General features: G+C 36.6%; 2 protein-coding genes across 4 annotated transcripts; one reads left to right on the top strand and one right to left on the bottom strand.

Annotated features, from left to right (window-relative positions):
* Positions 1-5,615: 5,615 nt before the first annotated feature.
* Positions 5,616-7,685, bottom strand: LOC123310997 (gastrula zinc finger protein XlCGF52.1-like). Its single transcript, XM_044894740.1, has 3 exons — positions 6,284-7,685; positions 5,879-6,093; positions 5,616-5,827 (listed from the first exon to the last, which is right to left on the bottom strand). The coding sequence occupies exons 1-3, from the start codon at positions 7,123-7,125 to the stop codon at positions 5,646-5,648; spliced, it is 1,239 nt and encodes a 412-aa protein (XP_044750675.1). The 5' UTR covers positions 7,126-7,685; the 3' UTR covers positions 5,616-5,645.
* Positions 7,686-10,956: 3,271 nt separating this feature from the next.
* On the top strand, positions 10,957-18,215 carry LOC123310996 (nucleolar protein dao-5). Of its 3 annotated transcripts, none has more exons than XM_044894736.1 (6): positions 10,957-11,158; positions 11,341-11,620; positions 14,144-15,415; positions 15,883-16,079; positions 16,684-17,073; positions 17,757-17,839. In XM_044894736.1, exons 1-5 carry the CDS (start codon positions 11,054-11,056, stop codon positions 17,059-17,061), a joined length of 2,232 nt encoding a protein of 743 aa, XP_044750671.1. In that variant the 5' UTR covers positions 10,957-11,053; the 3' UTR covers positions 17,062-17,073; positions 17,757-17,839. The 3 variants fall into 3 exon arrangements, with proteins under 3 accessions (XP_044750671.1, XP_044750672.1, XP_044750674.1); XM_044894737.1 differs by having other exon boundaries at positions 16,684-17,077; XM_044894739.1 differs by lacking the exon at positions 16,684-17,073 and adding an exon at positions 16,381-16,461 and having other exon boundaries at positions 10,959-11,158; positions 17,757-18,215.
* The last annotated feature ends 58 nt before the right edge of the window (positions 18,216-18,273 follow it).

The raw sequence follows: 18,273 nt of genomic DNA, 5'->3' as shown, positions 1-18,273 counted from the left end.
AATAAAATTACTATTTGAATCCTTATTTAATTTGGAGCAAATTCGGTCCCCTGACTCTTCGCTGTACGAGGCACCGTTTCCCGTTAAAAATATAAAACACATTCTCATGCATGAAGAAATCGCCAAAATTTGATATGGTAGGTACAGAATAATAATAAGACTATTTTTGTGAACGAAACATGTGATAAAAGAAATAAGCATTAACAACCACACTCAAAACTAATTTAAAGAAATTGTTCGAAGTAGGAACCATTTTGCTGAAAACCTAATTCATCACGTCAAGAGACCGAATTTGCTCCAAACTAAATAAGGATTTAAATAATAATTTTTATTGTTGGAAAACCCATTGGCGTATCATTTTTTTATCTGAAAATATTCAGCCTCCTGCAGTACGGACGCTACTGGTGGAATAGAAAAAAATAATATTATGCAAAAAGTGCTCCTTGACGCTCAAAACCTATGTCTCAAATTTCATGAAAATATTTTAAGCAGTGTGAAATTCAGTGGCGCACCCAGAATGATATTATGGGGGGGCACACATAGGTTCTGGGGGGGCACGCCTAGCTGCAAGCTTGATGAAAGTAGTTTTTTACGGTTTTACCATAGCAAAATCAGTTAGCTTTTCGACGCTTGGGGGAGGCACGTGCCCCCGTACCCCCCTGGGTGCGCCAATGGTGAAAGTTATTAATAAAAAACCTTTTTTTTCTATAATTTTAACACCCCGTATCTCGGAGAGGAACCATTTCTCGACATATGTTTATATGACAAACAAGGGCTTATTTTTGATGTAGAATACGTGGTTAAAATTTCTTTGTTACGATCTGGACCACCCTGTATAGCCAGTATAGCCTACTACAGAGACTCTTTCCCTTTCTCTATGGCCTACTAGAACCAAGTTCCACAGAACATACCCATTGACTTACTTTATGCCAAAGATTATAGAGTAATATAATATATATTAATCTTTGCTTTATGCCAAGTTCCAAAGAGGAACTCTTTGCAAGTTCCTCCTTGCTAGAACTTCTAGTAGGCCATAGAGAAAGAAGTCCTTTGTCTATGTAGTAGGCTATGGCTATGGCTGATTGGCTGCATTCCAGAGACAGAGACTTTCTCTATGCTGCATTCACTTCGCGGGCCAAAGCTGTATATTCGTGTTCTGTGGGCCGAAGTGCACTTCGGCACGGAAGTTAAGCAGGTGGCGTTCCCTGTCCATTCGTTACAGTGACTATATCATAGACATAGAGACATATGTCTATGGACTATATATATACCAGAGACACATTCTCTATGATATATACCATCAAAGAGTAACAAGTTGTTACTCTTTGATACCATATATATATGGTATATGAAGTCACTGTACCATTCGTAACTGGACTTTAATTTCATAAGGAATGGTAACAGAGAACACCATATGCTTAACTTCCGTGCCGAAGTGCACTTCGGCCCGCGAAGTGAATTGTGAATGCAGCTTAAAGGATTATGACAAAGATTATAATCTCTATAATCTTTGGATTATGAAACAAATTGGTATATAATCTGCGCGGAGAGCCCAGAAACATAGAAAATATATCTCTGGGAGAGCCCGGCCTGAGGGCAAACAACGAGGGCCCAAAGATTATAATCTCTATAATCTTTGCGAGGGCCGAAAGTCCGACCGAGCCTGTCTGAGGGCGAACCACGAGGGCCGCAAGCGGGGCCACGTCCTAGGCGAATCAACCCGACAAAGTGAATCTACCTTAAAGAAAATCTACCAAAACTGGTAAAACTATTGGCTTACTGATTAAAAACTCCATAATACATCCATCTATACCATCGTATAGAAGTTGAAGTTACGGGACGAGCAAGAGTCTTAAAATCCAAAATTTTTCTATTTTTCGACTGGCCAGAAATTGTTTAAGGGATTCAAGAATAATAATAAGCTACCGGCCAATACAAACCCACAGAACACTCATTTATAATCATAAATAAACATGAACTTTCATGAAATTGACATTGGATGTTGAACTCCAATAATACATCCGCGGATATAAGAGTTGAAATTACAGGCCAGCATAAATAAGCCTTAAAATCTAAAATTTTATTTTTTTCGACTGGCTAGAAACTGTTTATGCTGACCGGTAACTACTTAGACTTTAGACTAGAGAACTAAACTCAGGGTAACTAATTCCCAAATCTTTTCATAGAAATACGATACCCGAAAATGCTCCTCATTGATCGTAGATAGTTATTGACCATTAATTTTGGACTGGGGCACCTGTATAGATATATTATTCGATATAAGCCGAAAAAACGTTTTTTATTCTTGTCCGTTTTCATCAACCTACTTTCTCGGCATTGGAGAGGGAAAGTGATATTTCAAATGAAATGGGTGAAGAAAAAAAAGTCATGTTCACAACTCCTGCGTAAAGTGTCCTTTCCGCACTCGATTACTTGCCGAAACCACAGCCTTCTAAAGGCTCTAATCTAAAGGCGTTTTCGGAAACTTACCCGGGTTCATTCGATCCCTAACCTTTGCGTTCGTTTACCTAACCCGAACATCTAACCCGTGTTCGGAAAGTACGGTGCTGCTACCTCGATCACTGACTCGGGTTGATTTTCCGTAACCCTACACAAAAGCAGGGTCGTTCGAATCGCTAGAGTCACCGCATGCGCACTGCAGTTTAGTTTTGTATCTGAAAAACGCGGGAATAAGCTTTCTACTCATATTCTCAATATTTATGGAAATAGAAGAGAATTCGGCTCAACGTGAAATGTGTAGTTTCATTAGCTAATTCCACTATAGCTGCAATTTTCTTCTTGCTCCTAATTACGATAAATAGATATTGATATGGATCGAACTACAAATTATAAGATATGGCAAACGCCAATGAATTCAAGCAAAGCATCAGAAAATCCAATTATTAATTGGGAACAGGAACCCAGAAAAACTGACTAGGAATAAAATCATCCCATATTTTGTTATTTATTTATTTATTCTTGAAAATTACAACGCTCAAGCTAGCAGCCCCTCCCAATTTCGGTAAAATCTTGGTTATTGTTTCATTGAGGTTCTGGGGAACTGCAGATTCTAGGATGATCCAATCCCCAAGAAAACTTCCAGATCTTTACATTTCAACGATCTATTATTGACGAAACACTCAAGTTTTTATGAATTTCCCAGAACTGTCTCTGGTAATATGATGTAAACAGGCTCTGTTTCGTATATAAATATTCATCCATGAAACGGAGTTCCAATAGGAATATAAAATTTCTCTGCAAGATTGCAAGAAGATTCTTACGACTTTTTCTTATAAACTCTGTGTCTGCATCAACAAAATGTGTAAAGTTTAAAATAAATTTGAATGACGTTTTGGTTATGTTATTCTCACGACTGACACTTCCAAATCCTAACCTGATAAGTTCGTGAACTTAGAACCGGGTCAGTGATCCGAGAAGATCCGTCACGTGACCTCAATGGATCGAGTTAGTAACCCTGAGTAAGTTTCCGAAAACGCCTTAAGACTTAACTTCTAGACTTCTAAAGGCTCTATAGACGGCTGTGGCCGAATTCTGCTTCGCAGCTTTCGCACTTATTATAGGAAAATTTTGAATTTGATCTCTGCGGTATTTGATATGTTAGTAACAAACAACAATTAGCAAACATCCTTCAACATTATTACGATTTTGATACATTAGGTACTTATTATATGTATATTTTACCATTTTTCTATAGCAAGGTTCAGAGGGCTTATTATTAAATCATTAATAAGGGCACTTTGGCAACCATCACTCATCAGTAATAGAAAATAAATAAAGTAACCTTGTATTCTATTTTTAAATTGATACTTTCATTGCGCCAACACAGGCACGAGCTCTCAGACCTCGTGTCGAAAAATGCGCACTGAGTGCGGAACATCCAAAGATATTACCAAAGAGGAACCTCTTCCTCTTTGATATTACCAAAGAGTATCCAACACACCTATCTGCAATATACAACTATCTTTGGCAGCATCTTCGGAACCATTTTTCCAAATTCCAAAAGAACTTTATATACTCGGAACCAAGGAGATATATTCCTATCATTGAACTCTAAAAGAACTTTTAGAGTTCACTGATTCCTATCCTATATCTCCTTGACCCGGAACATAAAAATTGCACCAGTGCAGCAATACCAGACCTAATTGTTTAACACCAATAGAAAACGCTATTGGTAACGTCAGTTAGCAAAGATTGGGCATGGTCAAAGATTATAGAGTTAGTAAGCCTGTTTTGGTTCGCTTTTAGGATGGTTCCAGAACGGTTCAAAACAGTCGCACATTTATTTATTCAGCGTAAGCTCGCGCGTAGCATGCGTGTAGCTTCCCACAACATTGCTGCTCCACTACTTTGAACCGATTCGGAACCGCCTCGAGAGCGAACCAAAACAAAGCTATAAACTCTATTTACTCTATAATCTTTGGGCATGGTGTTAGGTAACTCATCCTTTGGTCAGTTAGTATATAAACAGCAGTAAGCACTGATATTTCAAATAAATTTTTTTCCTATTATACGATCTGTGGTCACGTGACGAAAAAATCCGTCTCTTCTTTGATGATAAAAGCAAAGAGTAACAACTCTTTGATAAAACTCTGCAGGTCACTTTCCGCTAAAAATTTGATTAATTACTTAAGTCCAAGGTAGTTCAACTTGCACTATCACACAACATTGTAAAATCATGTTTGTTTTCTAAATAATAAACTTTTGCATAGAAATCCTCTGTAAATTTGTAAACATCGAAAACGTGCAGAGCTCTCAGCTGACCCATCTGAAGGACGCTAAAAAAAAATTCTGACCAGATTAAGTTATTCTTTGTAGAAGATTCTTCATTCTTTAGATCCGGTCATTTATTTTATAAAGTTGAAAATTCCACAATGAATCCGAATTCTTACGTCTCCGGATACAAACTGAACTATTCTACAGATACTGATAACAGTTCCAATTCGATGAGATCCAATAATTCGATATTTACTTCAATACAACAAGTAGATTCAAAATTGTCAATAGATCCAGAAAGAAAGGTTGGAGAGAATAAACAGGAAAATTCGAGCTATTTCAAAAGGCTGAAATTTTCTACTTCGTCGTTTCTTAGAAGAATGAACAATTCGAGAAGCTCAGAGGAGAAAAATAATAATAATATGAACGGAAGAAACCTGAATTCCTCAGAATTCACTCCTTTCAAGAGAGAATATAATTCGTCCTGTATCACTAAGCAATTTGATAAGCTGGGTATATCATTTCGGAGAAGCAGAAAGGGAGTAGTTTTTCATGAAAGTACTGAAAGCCCCATAAAAAATAATTCAGATGAAAAAGGATATGACTTTTTAGATGAAATGAGTGTATCAGAAAGATGTCGAGTAAGCATAGAATGTAGGAATAATATAATTTCAATTGAAGGACATAAAAAAACATCTAAAAACAAATGAAACTTTTGAATATGTAGTAAATAAAAGGATAAAAAACAAAATTTTGATATCTCAGAACATCAATTCAAAATAATAATAAGATTTGTTGATAATTCTTTGACAGTCCAATAATAACATAACATACATATTATATATGCTTTCAAAGAGACAAAGCAACCTTTTCGATTCGAAGTATGAAGTATTGCACACTTTCATTTATTCCTAAATAATCCATTTATGATGGATTTTACTATGAAAATTCAAATGATGTTTTCTTCTGAATTTTCTACCACAAGTAATGCATGAGTAAGGCTTCAATTTCAAATGAATTTTCAGGTGATGCTTGTAATTCTTAGGATCTGCAAAAAACTTGAAGCAATCAGAGCATTTATAAGGCTTCTCACCTGAAACAAACACCAATAGAATTCATTCTCTATAATAGCACTTCACCTTACCAGTGTGTAGTCTTTTATGTATATTCAGATAATATTTAGTAGAAAATATTTTTGAACATACTCCACACATATAAGACTTTGTGCCTGAATGAGTTTTCATATGTCTACTGAGCACTGATGAGTGTGAAAAATTTGTTCCACATAATGAGCAAACAAATGGTTTTTCTCCAGTGTGCTTTCGTATATGGCTTTTGAGACTTGAACCACAGACAAAGCTGAAAAAAAATTGGTTTAATCACTGTACGAAAAATTTCAGTCAAATAAAACAACTGTATCACCCAGTGAATTTAGGGCAGGATAACACAATCCTTGATCGAAAAGCACTAGATATATCCAATAGCATGTTTGTTTCAAATTAATCTCACCTTCATAATATGTGAGACTATTCAAAGAGTTTAAACCAACCTTAACTCACAAAAAGTACATTCAAATTTCTTGTCTCCAATATGTCTTTTCAAATGTATAGATAAACTAGACGATGTCTTAAATGACTTTCCACACACCATACATAAATGTAGTGTATTTTCAGTCCTTTTTTTAAGTATGGATGAAACTTCAAATTCTTGGTGTATTTTCTTATGTCTTGAGAGTGATCCACTTTGACTAAATGAAGCATAACAGATGGGACAAGAATATGGTTTAGTACCATCATGTGTAAACATATGTCTTTTCACATCAGCTTTCCGTGAGAATTCTTTTTTGCAAATTTCACAAATAAACCCTTCTACAGTCATATGAACTTTTTTATGACGATGCATATTGTATTTCGAAGCAAATGTTTTTTGGCATACTGGACAGGAATAAGCTTCCTTTTTGTCATTTGTTTGATTCTGAACACTTTCTTCGTTAATTTGAATTTGGGGATCAATTTTTGAAACATTGCAACCTTCTGTCTGAAGAAAGCTTTGATTATTGTCAGGAAGATCATGGAATTCCAAACTTTCTTGGGACTCCAAAATTTTGCTTAATTTTTTTTTAGATTCCTTACACATTTGCTGGAAATCATAAACTAATTGCAATTTTCCAATGCATGTACTGCATATATTTCGAGGAAATTTGTCATACTCTAGAATTTCATCAATACCACATTCTTCTAATACTTTTTCTATAAATAGTTTCTTGTCATTCATCAATTTCATCGTATTACAAATTGGAACCAATGAATTATTTCCATGTAAACAAGTCCTACATATACTGTCACTAGCATATTGGGTACATATTTCCTTGGATATATTTTCCTTCATCATTATTTTTATATTATATTTTTAGGCATGGAAGTTCCAGCCTAATGGTAAATATCTATCTTATATTGAAGTATATAGGTAATATTATAAGGTCTGATATAAATGATTATATCTCAGAAAAATTCCTGTGTGCTCTTTTTTCTAACAAATAGTTTTTTCAAACAGATCATTCTATTTTTGCAAAAAGACCATATCAGAAAGAACCTGTGTCTCTAGGCCATACAATAATATGTCAAAGAAGCCTCTTTGGCTTGACATTCCCACCCGACCCAATCACCCTTCTAATTGGCTTGAACTGAATTGCGCCCCCTTTCTCCTCTCCTTGAGTGTGTCAATAAGCCTGACATTGCCACCCATAGATTAACTCTTCAGTTGGTTTGTTGTCTGTTGCATGGAGGTTCTTTACCTTCATGGTCTGTTGTCGCCCATCCGCCCTATATATGTCATCACCCTTCCAATTTGTTCTGAACTTTTTTCTATCAAGGATTAAAGAGAAAATCTTCTCAGTGAAGATTCGCTATATCTTCTTGGTGCAAAACAGTTTTTTGCTACTATTCTGTAAATAGGTGATATAGAGTTTCTTTCTTTTTGCTAGACTCCTTGGTGCGTCCTGGAGGTGTGGCACTGGCGGCAATACCCTGAAACGAAGCCAGTGATGAAATGCAGTGTATTGGTACTAAAATCTGGATACTGGATGCATTATTTGCAATGGTGCTGCCCTGGAAGATTCGGTTTTTCCTTCTCTTGAAATTTTTTCTTGTAGGTGCATTTATACCACATATAAAGTTTCCGGCTGTTCGTAGTCCTATTCTGGCAAATCCTCGTTTGCTTTGTTTGCAACGTGACTGATAATCCAGACTAGACGTTATTCTTGCCTCTATTTCATTAAGTTTTATTCGGCACTGCCATATCATCTGTATGAATCGATGATATGAGAGCTCAGTGCATTGATAGCAGCCTGACTGTCAGAAAGGATCGCTATGTCACATCTCTAGTTGCTTCTTTCAATTCAACGTACATATTTCTATTTCGAAGGACACGAGACCAACGAGAATGAATACTTTAGCGCCAGTTTCTGTATTTCTCTTGTAAGTTTTGGTAGAGCCGGATTCTCTTTTTCCACTCTTTCTTCCTACTTAGCATCGTTATAAAAGCTTTCTGGATGCTAATTTTCTTGATCATATCGACAATCGGGAGATTTGCGAGATTTTGATGAGATGGTCTTGGTAAGAGAGGACCAGGCCATCTAACTTTCAGTTCTCCCTTTACCTTCCTCAGGATATTCTGAGAATAGGGTGATCTGTATATCGTTAGATGAAGAGGTGTGAGATCTGTAATAATCTCAAGTACCCCAGTTGGGCACATTTCATAGCTTCAGTAAGGCACACACACAGGCTAGCTTACGTACGTTGTCGAGGGTTGTCCTGCTTGTACTGACCTTACTTGCCTTCGCATCCCAGATTCTTGCCCTATTGGTCTCACAATTATGACGTAGTCGTTGTATTTCTAGGGCTACAGTCCCAAGTCTTATCAGCCATTCTGCTGCAGAACCTTTATTGTTGTAGGTACCTGCAATGATTTTCACATGTTCATTCCACAGATGCTTAGAGTCCCAGTTATTTAACTTCAGATTTTACACTTAGAAAGAGCGATTTCATAACTCGAAGTTTCTTCTGGGTACCCAACCTACAAGTAGGTACACCATTGCTCCTTCTGTACTCAATAGCATAAGGTGTGCTTGAATTGCCTCTTTAAGATTATGTCATCATCATAGCCTAGCTCCTTAGTCTGTGCAGCAAAACTTCCAAGTCTGTGCAGCAAAACTTCCACTACTCTAGGTTCCAAAGAAGGGTAGATATTATTTCCTCTTCAGGTATTTCACGTCCACGGGTGGCTTTTGCAGATGTGGTTTGATAACCCAATTTTGTGACTCAGCTATATTATCAGACAGCTATTAGAGTCGTCAAAAGCTCTTAAGAGTGCTGTGACTGATACATATGTGTTGTGCTTTATCAAAGGCCCCAGATGTCCAGGAAAGCGAACATTTTGCAATTTCTTCGTTATTCAGAGTGCTCCAAATGATTTCGGTCAGCTGATGCAGGTAAGTTTCTGTTGATCGACAGACCAACTACCCCCTACTTTCTCTATCGTTTTAAGTTGAAACTCGATGTTGAACAAACGGGTCTACAAAATCGAGGATCATTGCGTCTTTCCCCCATATTTTTGGTATGAATATGAAGATCACTTTTTCCGGTCTCTATCCTCTAGGCACATGACCTAGTGCTATATGTTGCTTCTCGGAAGAGGAGAACACCCCCCCCCCACATTCGTTTCTGCGGTAGTACCGGAAATATCTCATCCACTCCTGGTGGAAGGAGTTTGAAGGTATTTATTGATAAGCATTCCAGCTCTTTCCTCATAAACATTTTCCAAGAATATCTCATCAATCCTACTTGCGCGATTTCTTAGTGAAGTTTATTGCTCTTGCAGTACTAGTTATGAGTTCACTACCTGGGAAGCGTGTTTTCAGAAGAGGAATTGATAATATGCCTCTTGTTCCTTCGATGTATCGGATTTTTTTAGCGACATTGTTCCCTATTTTGCCATGGCCTACAAGTCTACCTCTTTCTCTGTTCCTCCAGATATTCCATACGTATTCTCTCCTGAATTCGAGTAAGTCTCTTGGTTTGGGCTCAGTCTCAAACTTCACGCAGCTCCACCCAGCCTCCCACGATGCAGATGAATCTGATTCAAGTCAGAGTCTTCACCCTCTGTTATCCCACCCTCGGTATTTTCGGGATGTGGAGGGCATCCCCACGTCTCTCGGATATCCTGCAGGTTTCTTCTTTTTCTTACACATCCCTGCACTGAGACAAAGAGTCTACTCGAATCGAAAGTTTATCAAGCATTCTTCTATCCTTAAAAACTCCCAGGACTGGGGGATCAATTCCAATAGCTAGGGTGGTTCTTTTTCCCTCCTTTTTCGAGTTTAGGATCTTCCGAGCCATGGTACTGAGGTTAGAGTTTTGAACTTCGATAAGTCGAAGGATCTTCTCCGTTCTCTCCCTCAGTCTCTCTCATGAGCTAGTCCGCTGATCCTTGAGATACACAAAGATATTACACATTGTGTAATATCTTTGGAGATAGGTACATAATTCACCAGCAACTAACTACCTCATATATCTCCTCACTCTAGCACATCTCTTCCACCAGAATCTTCTAGGGTTAAATTACAGTGACAGTCAAAGGTTACCGCTTTATCTATTTTTCAAGTAATGGAAGTGCTTTAATAAAGACTTTACAGAAGATTTTGAAAAAGAAAAAGTAATGATGGAATTTCATTTTCTATTTTTATAGTTGTTTGTTGAATATTCAGGTTATTTTCAAGATAAAGCTTGGTGTAATGGGTTTTTTATTTTTTCCCGATTTATCGCAGGGAGAGAAGCAGTTAACCCTCTAATACCCAACTCAGCCTTGAGACTGGTTGCATATAAGTGGATACAGAGACAAGAGAGTTTGTCTCTGGTGGATACTAAAAAAAATAAGTGGATACAAAATTATTCCCTGTGAGCAGTTCAGTTCAACTGCCCATGTCCGCCTTCAGTATAGGTTCATTTTGTGAGAACAGGTGTTACATCAACTAGTTATCTAAAATTATGGAAATATTCGACATTTAGGTAGAAATAAGTCAGTCAAATCCTCAATAATAACTTTGTTTATAAATTTATAGCAAAATTTCAAATTTTCAAGAAATCACAGAAGCCGTAGAAATAAAGAGTAGTTTTAGGTTAACTAAGATATTATTGTTCTATGGTTACATTTCAGATTCTGTGCTGCTGTTCGTTTACGCCGCGTTTTCTGGTGAGCAAGAGCAGGTAAAGTGTGTGACTACTGTGACTTAAGTGTATTGTAACCTCTTTTTGTTAAAACCATGGCGGCAGTAAACGTGAACTCACTGGTATCTGCTTTGATATATAATTTTTTGTCCGTCAAAGATAAAAACCTAGCAGAGCAATATCAAAAAAAGTTCAAAAGTGTGAGTATTAAATCATTTTTTTCATGTTACTATCTTGAGTAATTCCGGTCTTAGTTTAGCACGTGTTGTGCCATGCCGCAAACTTTGAATTTTTTCTACGTATTTATATTGACCAATCTACAATTTTCATTATTTAGATTGGAGTTGATTCCCGTATATTCAAGATATGTGGTTATTTTCAGGAAAAACTTATTAAGAATGCCCCTTCAATCATAGATATAGTGAACTCCTACTTGAAAAGTGGTGCTCAAGCTAAGAATTTAAAGATAGAATCTGAAGAAAGCGACGAAAGTAGTAGTGAAGAAGAGGCCTCTAAAGCTGCAGTTCAAAATGGCGTGAAAGCCGTGAAAGCAGTAACAAAAAAAACTGAGAGTAGCAGTGAAGATAGTTCATCAGAAGATGAAGCACCTAAAGCTGCTCCTAAGTCTGCCGAACAGGTCAAAAAGTCTGAATCAATAAAAGGTGAGTGAAGAAAAAAATTGGATGTGTCGAACTGTTGTTTATTATTGGATCATGATGAAATATTAATGATTCATCAATGTTTATTGCATACAAAAATGTTGTGGTTGGCTTAGCTTAGGGCATTGAAGTATCCATGGTAGATAGCTACAGATATTTATTACATATATGATATTTATTGAACTGAGAAATTCATATGATTGGGAATCTATGATACCCCTAAAAAAACATTGATAAATCATATCACACATCTGATGAAGATCTTTTTTTTCTTGTATTCAATGTGATCCAAACTATCCCACCTCAAGTCAAGGGGAAAAAATCTGGGCTCAGTAGTAATGCCCCAAAATCGAGTAGAAACAAATGTGTATGTATTTTAAGGATCCCAGGGAACTACAGGAGTCTTCGTAAAAACCAAAATGAATTGTGTCAAATGCTTAACAATTTAAACAGTTGCGGTGAAGGTTACCATGTGCTCTTCAACAATCAAGAATTATTTAACATTAATAACCCTAACGAATTTATAGGATATTCATGTGGATGTGTCCCCTTCATTGCTAATTCCCAGTAGCTGGGATGGCTGCAAGGAGGTTATCTCCTCACTCCTGCAAGTTTTTCATCCAAAGCATATTTTGTGCTAGCCATTGCTGATCAATGAGACCGGATTATATGCAACATAAAAAGCTTATTATATGCATAAAAAATGCTTGAAATATGCATGAAAATTGTCAGAATATGCAAAATTGAATAATGAATTTTAGGAACCCAGAAAAAAAAGAAGAGAAATTTTTGTGTTTTTTTATTTCAAAATCACCATATCATTAACTATTATTAAAATAGTATTAAAACTTTTTCATGATTTTATAAACGTTAACAATCAAGTATTGTTCCAAATGTTCAATGGCGAGATTGTGTCTGCGATCATTCAGAATACGTTTATAAGTGGAGAAGGTTCGCTCCACCTCCACGGGCGTAACTGGGCAAAATTTGAATTTGGGTGCTATGTTTTCACTTATGGTTGCTGGCAAAACTTCTGCCGTTCCATTGATAAAACTATCGATTTGACACAAATCTTGAAAACCTAGATTATTTCTCAATATGCTCTCAAACTTTTCTTTAAGTTTATGTGCGCGAAGATCTTCCGTCTTTTTCATATTATTGCGTTACAACCAAAACAGAAGAACTATTACACAATAGACCTCATATTTTGTGACTATTAAATTTGGTCGGATTCGCCGTATCATCACTTTTGTCGCATTTTGGGACCCAGGGAAGGAAATGAGTACCGATAATATGCATCATAACTGGACCTTAGGTGAAATATGCATGTACCGCCGAAGATGTCTTAGATATGCAAATGCATATAATCCGCATTGAACTCCAAAAGAACTGGAATGGCATCTCGATGCAGGCAAACTGAGGAAGACTGAAAGGGAAGATGTTGAGCAATCTATCTCTCTCTGCGCTCTGTCAATTGGTTTATAACGATGTACTGGTTGTTTAACTCGGAACGTTGAAGTGAGACGACAGCTGCGTCCGACGTCTGATGCGGTTATTCGATTGGTTGCCGAACCATTAGAAAGAGATGGGTTGCTCTACATCTTCCGTCTCAGTTGGACACACTTTTCGACGTATTTCTGTACCTAAGAGGCCCTTCCAGTTCTTTTAGAGTTCAATGATAATCCGGTCTCTACTGATCAACATTCATTTTCAATAGGTGATCTGCAGTTTCATCCTCTTCCCCACAAAATGTGCACTACTCAGTTCTTACTGCTAGTTCCATTCTCATTAGGTGTTTCCTGTGGTTCCAATGTAAGGAACCAGTAATGAGAAGTGACATATTCTTGCTTAGATCTCTCAGTGTTGAAGTTCCCAAGGATCTTTTTGGAATATTCAAATTTCAGAAGATTCCTCCAGAGTATTTCTCTATTGGTTATTTCCTTCTCCTGAAACCCTTTTTTGCTGTTACATTTCCTTATACCACAGAAAGGTTTTAGGTCAATGAAAAAAGTTTGTTGCTCCTTTCCTGGCATCGGTCTCTTAATTTCCTTTAATTCACAAATGACCTGAAACCATAGATTAAACCTGAAACCCAGACTGAACAGACCTTGTTATTCTTTCCTAATTCCATCACTATGGCCATATGGTAAAAGTTTAACACTCATTCTTCCAGTCTGGATCATATAAAATTGTTATTTTATATGATCTATATAAAATCATATAAAATTGTTATTTGATATAAGTCAGATTCTGCTTGAAGTTTGTTGCATTAGAGACCAGGATGAATTGATAGTAGACAGAGTAAGCATTTTTGCTTGAATTGAATTGCGCTTATTCCGCTAAGAATTTATTCTGAATCAAACTAAGAACAAGAGCTTATTTTTTATTTTATAAGATATGACTTGAGAAACCACAATCAGAAAAAATGCTATCCATGAACTCCCAAAATACTCCTAGAATTATAAAAATACAATTGATTTTTAATGTTCAGTATGAATGTAATTTATTAATTAGGCCTATTTCCAGCTCCTGCAAAACAGGTTGTAAAGAAAGCAGAATCAAGCTCAGAAGATTCTTCAGATGACGATGAACCTGCAAAAACAAAGGTTGTTCCTAAAACCACCCCAGCCCCTAAAACACAACAGAAAAAGCAAGAAAGTAGCTCAGATGATTCTTCTGATGATGAGGAACCTCCTAAAAAAAATGTTGGTGCCACAAAATCCGCACCTGTACAAAAAATACCTCAAAAAAAAGAAGAAAGTAGTTCAGAAGAATCATCTGAGGAAGATGAACCTCCAAAGAAAATTTTAACTAATCCTAAACCTGTAGTTGCACCAAATAAACTGCAAAAGAAAGACGAAAGTAGCTCTGAGGAATCTTCAGATGAAGATGAACCTCCTAAGAAGAATGTTACTGTTTCCAAGCTCGCACCTGCACCAAAGACTCAACAGAAAAAAGAAGAGAGTAGCTCAGATGATTCTTCAGAAGAAGAAACACCTAAAAAAGTTCAAGCTCCTGCTAAACCTGCAATTGTTGCAAAAGCCCAACAGAAAAAAGAAAGTAGTTCAGAGGAATCTTCTGATGAAGAACCCCCAAAGAAAACCGTTGCTGTCAGTAAACCTGCTCTTGCACCAAAAGTTCAGCAGATAAAGAAAGAAAGCAGCTCAGAAGAATCATCTGAAGATGAACCACCAAAGAAAAGTGTACCCATTCTGAAACCTACAGCTGCATCAAAACCTCAACCAAAGAAGCAAGAGAGCAGTTCAGATGATGATTCCTCCGAAGATGAAGCTCCCAAAAAAGTTACAAATGTTGCAAAATCTACACCTGTTCCACAAAAGAAAAAAGAAAGTAGCTCTGAAGAATCTTCAGATGAAGCTGAACCTCCCAAGAAAATTGTAGCTGTTGCTAAGACAGCTCCTGCTCCTAAACCTCAACAGAAGAAAGAAAGCAGTTCGGAGGATTCCTCTGAAGAGGAAACACCTAAGAATACTGTTCCTGCTATTAAATCTAAAGCTGTTCCGAAAGCTCAACAAAAGAAACAGGAAAGTAGCTCAGAGGATGATTCTTCAGATGAAGATGAAGCACCGAAGAAAGCAGCTCCGGTAAAACCCATCCCGAAGAAGGAGAGTTCTTCTGAAGAATCCTCTGAAGAAGAAACTGCCCCTAAGAAGGCGCAAACAACTTCAGTAAAAGCTTCTGCCGCAGTTAAGAGGAAAGCAGAGAGTAGTTCGGACGATTCTTCTGATGAAGATGAACCACCAGCCAAAAAAGTAGCTACTGACAAAAAACCAGTGGGTGAGTGCAACATTGAACAGTTTTTTTGAAATAATCATCTAATCCTGCGAATTCCAACCCCATTGATTTTCAAATATTAACATTCTTACAACCGTTGTTAACAAGCGCCAGCTCCGTAGCTCCGTCGGAGCTTTCAAGCCTTGGTAATTGGCCCCCTTATATTAAAAAAAATAATCAAAAAACCCGTCTCCAAATTCATATAAAAATTTCTGCCAGTGTGTTTTAAAACATGCTATAAGTCACAATTTTGAAGCTATACAGCGCAATTTTGACCTATTGATTTTGGTGGAAATCGGAAATATATTAAAATTGAAAAAAAAATATACAGGCTATAGATAACAATTACAAGTAGGTATTAACAACGGTCCTATATTTTTTTAACAAATGGTATGGAGCAGGGTGATATCTTCCAAAAAAATACTTTTGCATTCACAGATGCTTATTTGCTACCATAATTCATTTTGCAGCTGTTAAAAAAGAGAGTAGTTCCGAAGACTCTTCAGATGATGAAACACCTGCCAGCAAAGTTAATGTGGCTAAGATCCAAAATGGTACCACAAATGGAGTGAATGTAAAGCCAGGGGGTAATGATGAGAGTGAAATGACAGCTAATAAAGGAAATAATGCTCATAACAATAGTTTTGGCAAGAAACAGTTCAATAGGGTGAGTGGTACTAATATTTTTTATATTTATTTTTCTACTTTAAGAAATTTCTATAAATATTTCAAAATTATTGTAAAGCTGTTCAATTATCACATTATTGAGTTATAAATTACTTGGATAGAATATCAACTCACAATTCCATATAACATCAGTATCTAATTTCTTTTATATAAATTGCAGAGCGTCACATATCAAAAATGTTTAGTGTACCTTTTTCAAATTACAAGTGTATTTCACGGTTTTTTTTGTGTTCTTATTTTGTTGAATGAAATTCATTTATTATTTTCGTTGCATTATCTAGAACAATGCGCCCTTCCGACGCGTTAGAGAGGAAGAAGTAGAAGTAGATGAAAAGTTCAAGGACAACTCTTTTATGGCACAGGTAATGTTCGAGCTCTAACTCCTGAGAAAAGATACTAAGTGCAACAGGTATAAAAATACCATAACACTACTTTTCTCCCAGTAAATCTCACTTATGGGATGTAATTTTCTCTTTATGTCGAGTGTTAGAGCTCGGACTTTGCCCAATACTATTTTTTTAGACCTGTTGTACTAATGTATCTTATTTTCTTCTTTTCATGTTTCTTAATTACCTTGGATACAGGACGGAGAACAAAACGATAATAACGATCGTAAATCTTGGGGTGGGCGCGGTGGTCGTGGAGGCGGACGCGGAGGTGGTCGCGGGCGCGGGGGTGGCCGTGGCGGATTCAATAGAAGCTTCGATGACAACCAAGAAAATGGCGGTGGATTCCGTAAATCATTTGGTGGTGGAGAGCGTGGAAGAGGAGGTAGAGGAGGCGGTCGAGGAGGCCGTGGTGGTTTCAATAGGAATAATGAAGGCGGTGGATTCAGAAAATCATTTGGGGGTAACGACAGGGGTGGTCGTGGGGGGGGTAGAGGTGGTTTCAGGAAATCCTTTGATAATGCAGGAGGGGGATTCGATAAACCACAGAATAAGAAAATAAAGTTCGATGATTAATATATTAATTGAGTAAGTTTTTATTTGAGATTTCATTACATTTGTAAATTACCAATTGACATATTGAACATTGATTGCAGTAGATGATGAGGTACAATTTTAACATGGGTAATGTTTATGCAACTGCTGCTGCATATGAAATTTATGCTGAAATTGTAGTGTAATTCCTGTTAATTTAGCTAGTATAATAGTAATGAAAAGTAAGGAAAAGGGTAATCGTTGGTTTATAAAATTTTTCACTTTTGACCTGAAATTTACACAAATAAAATTGAATCTACTTCAACTTGTGCTACCAACATTAGGATTAACCAGTTCTCTCCCAATGGAAAAGTAGTTTGCAAGGATCCCACCGGGGGAGCCCATTTAAGTTTAAGGTGGAATATATATATTGCAACTCGGACATTTTATGAGACTTAAATAATTCCAGAAAAGTTTGCTTAGATTCATATCTGTCATACTCGATCAGTATGTAGTTCGTTGTACCAAACAGGTGATTAGGCATTTTTAGGTTAGCATGGATCGAGCCTGCACAGTAATGGAAGACAAAATTCCGATGTTGCCTTATTTTCTATTCTGTTGTGGTCATAGTAAAATAGTTATGTACTAATAATATATGCATATTTAACATAATTGTAAAGTCATACTGAACATGTAATGAAAAAAAAACTTATATGGTCCTTTTTTGTACTTTTCAGAAAAATGCAAAAGGAGCTTGGGGTGAAAGAGCTTACCACAAATTGAAAAATACGCGGGGCAAATCATTCAGACGTGAGAAAAATAAATTGAAGAAAGGATCTTATCGTGGTGGAACTATCGATATCAATGCAGTAAACTCAATCAAGTTTGAATGAAACTATTGGATTGTGAAGTATTCGAAATTTATTTTGTTTGCCAATTAATTCCATAAGACTGAAATTAACTGACACCAGTAACAATTGACACATTTGAGTTTTCAGTTCACCAACGTCATTATCCACTTGTAAAGTCAATGTTTTGCATCCAATTGACAATGAATTTTTCTTCAAATTGAAGGCTAAGCTTACTTTTCCTCCATGTGTTGTATATATTATTATATTAAGTAATGTACATAATTTCAACATCTTGCATTTCACATGTTGATTTAAGTAGGCATAAAATCGAATCTTCTTTTATAACATATACTGTTTTTTTTATCCACTTCCTTCCAACTTTTACGACACCAATAGCTCCATC

The sequence above is a fragment of the Coccinella septempunctata genome, chromosome 4 (assembly GCF_907165205.1).
Source record: "Coccinella septempunctata chromosome 4, icCocSept1.1, whole genome shotgun sequence".
Classification (NCBI taxonomy): Eukaryota; Metazoa; Arthropoda; class Insecta; order Coleoptera; family Coccinellidae; genus Coccinella; species Coccinella septempunctata.
Note: the sequence above shows the minus strand (reverse complement) of the source record. Positions and strands in the feature narration are given on the sequence as shown.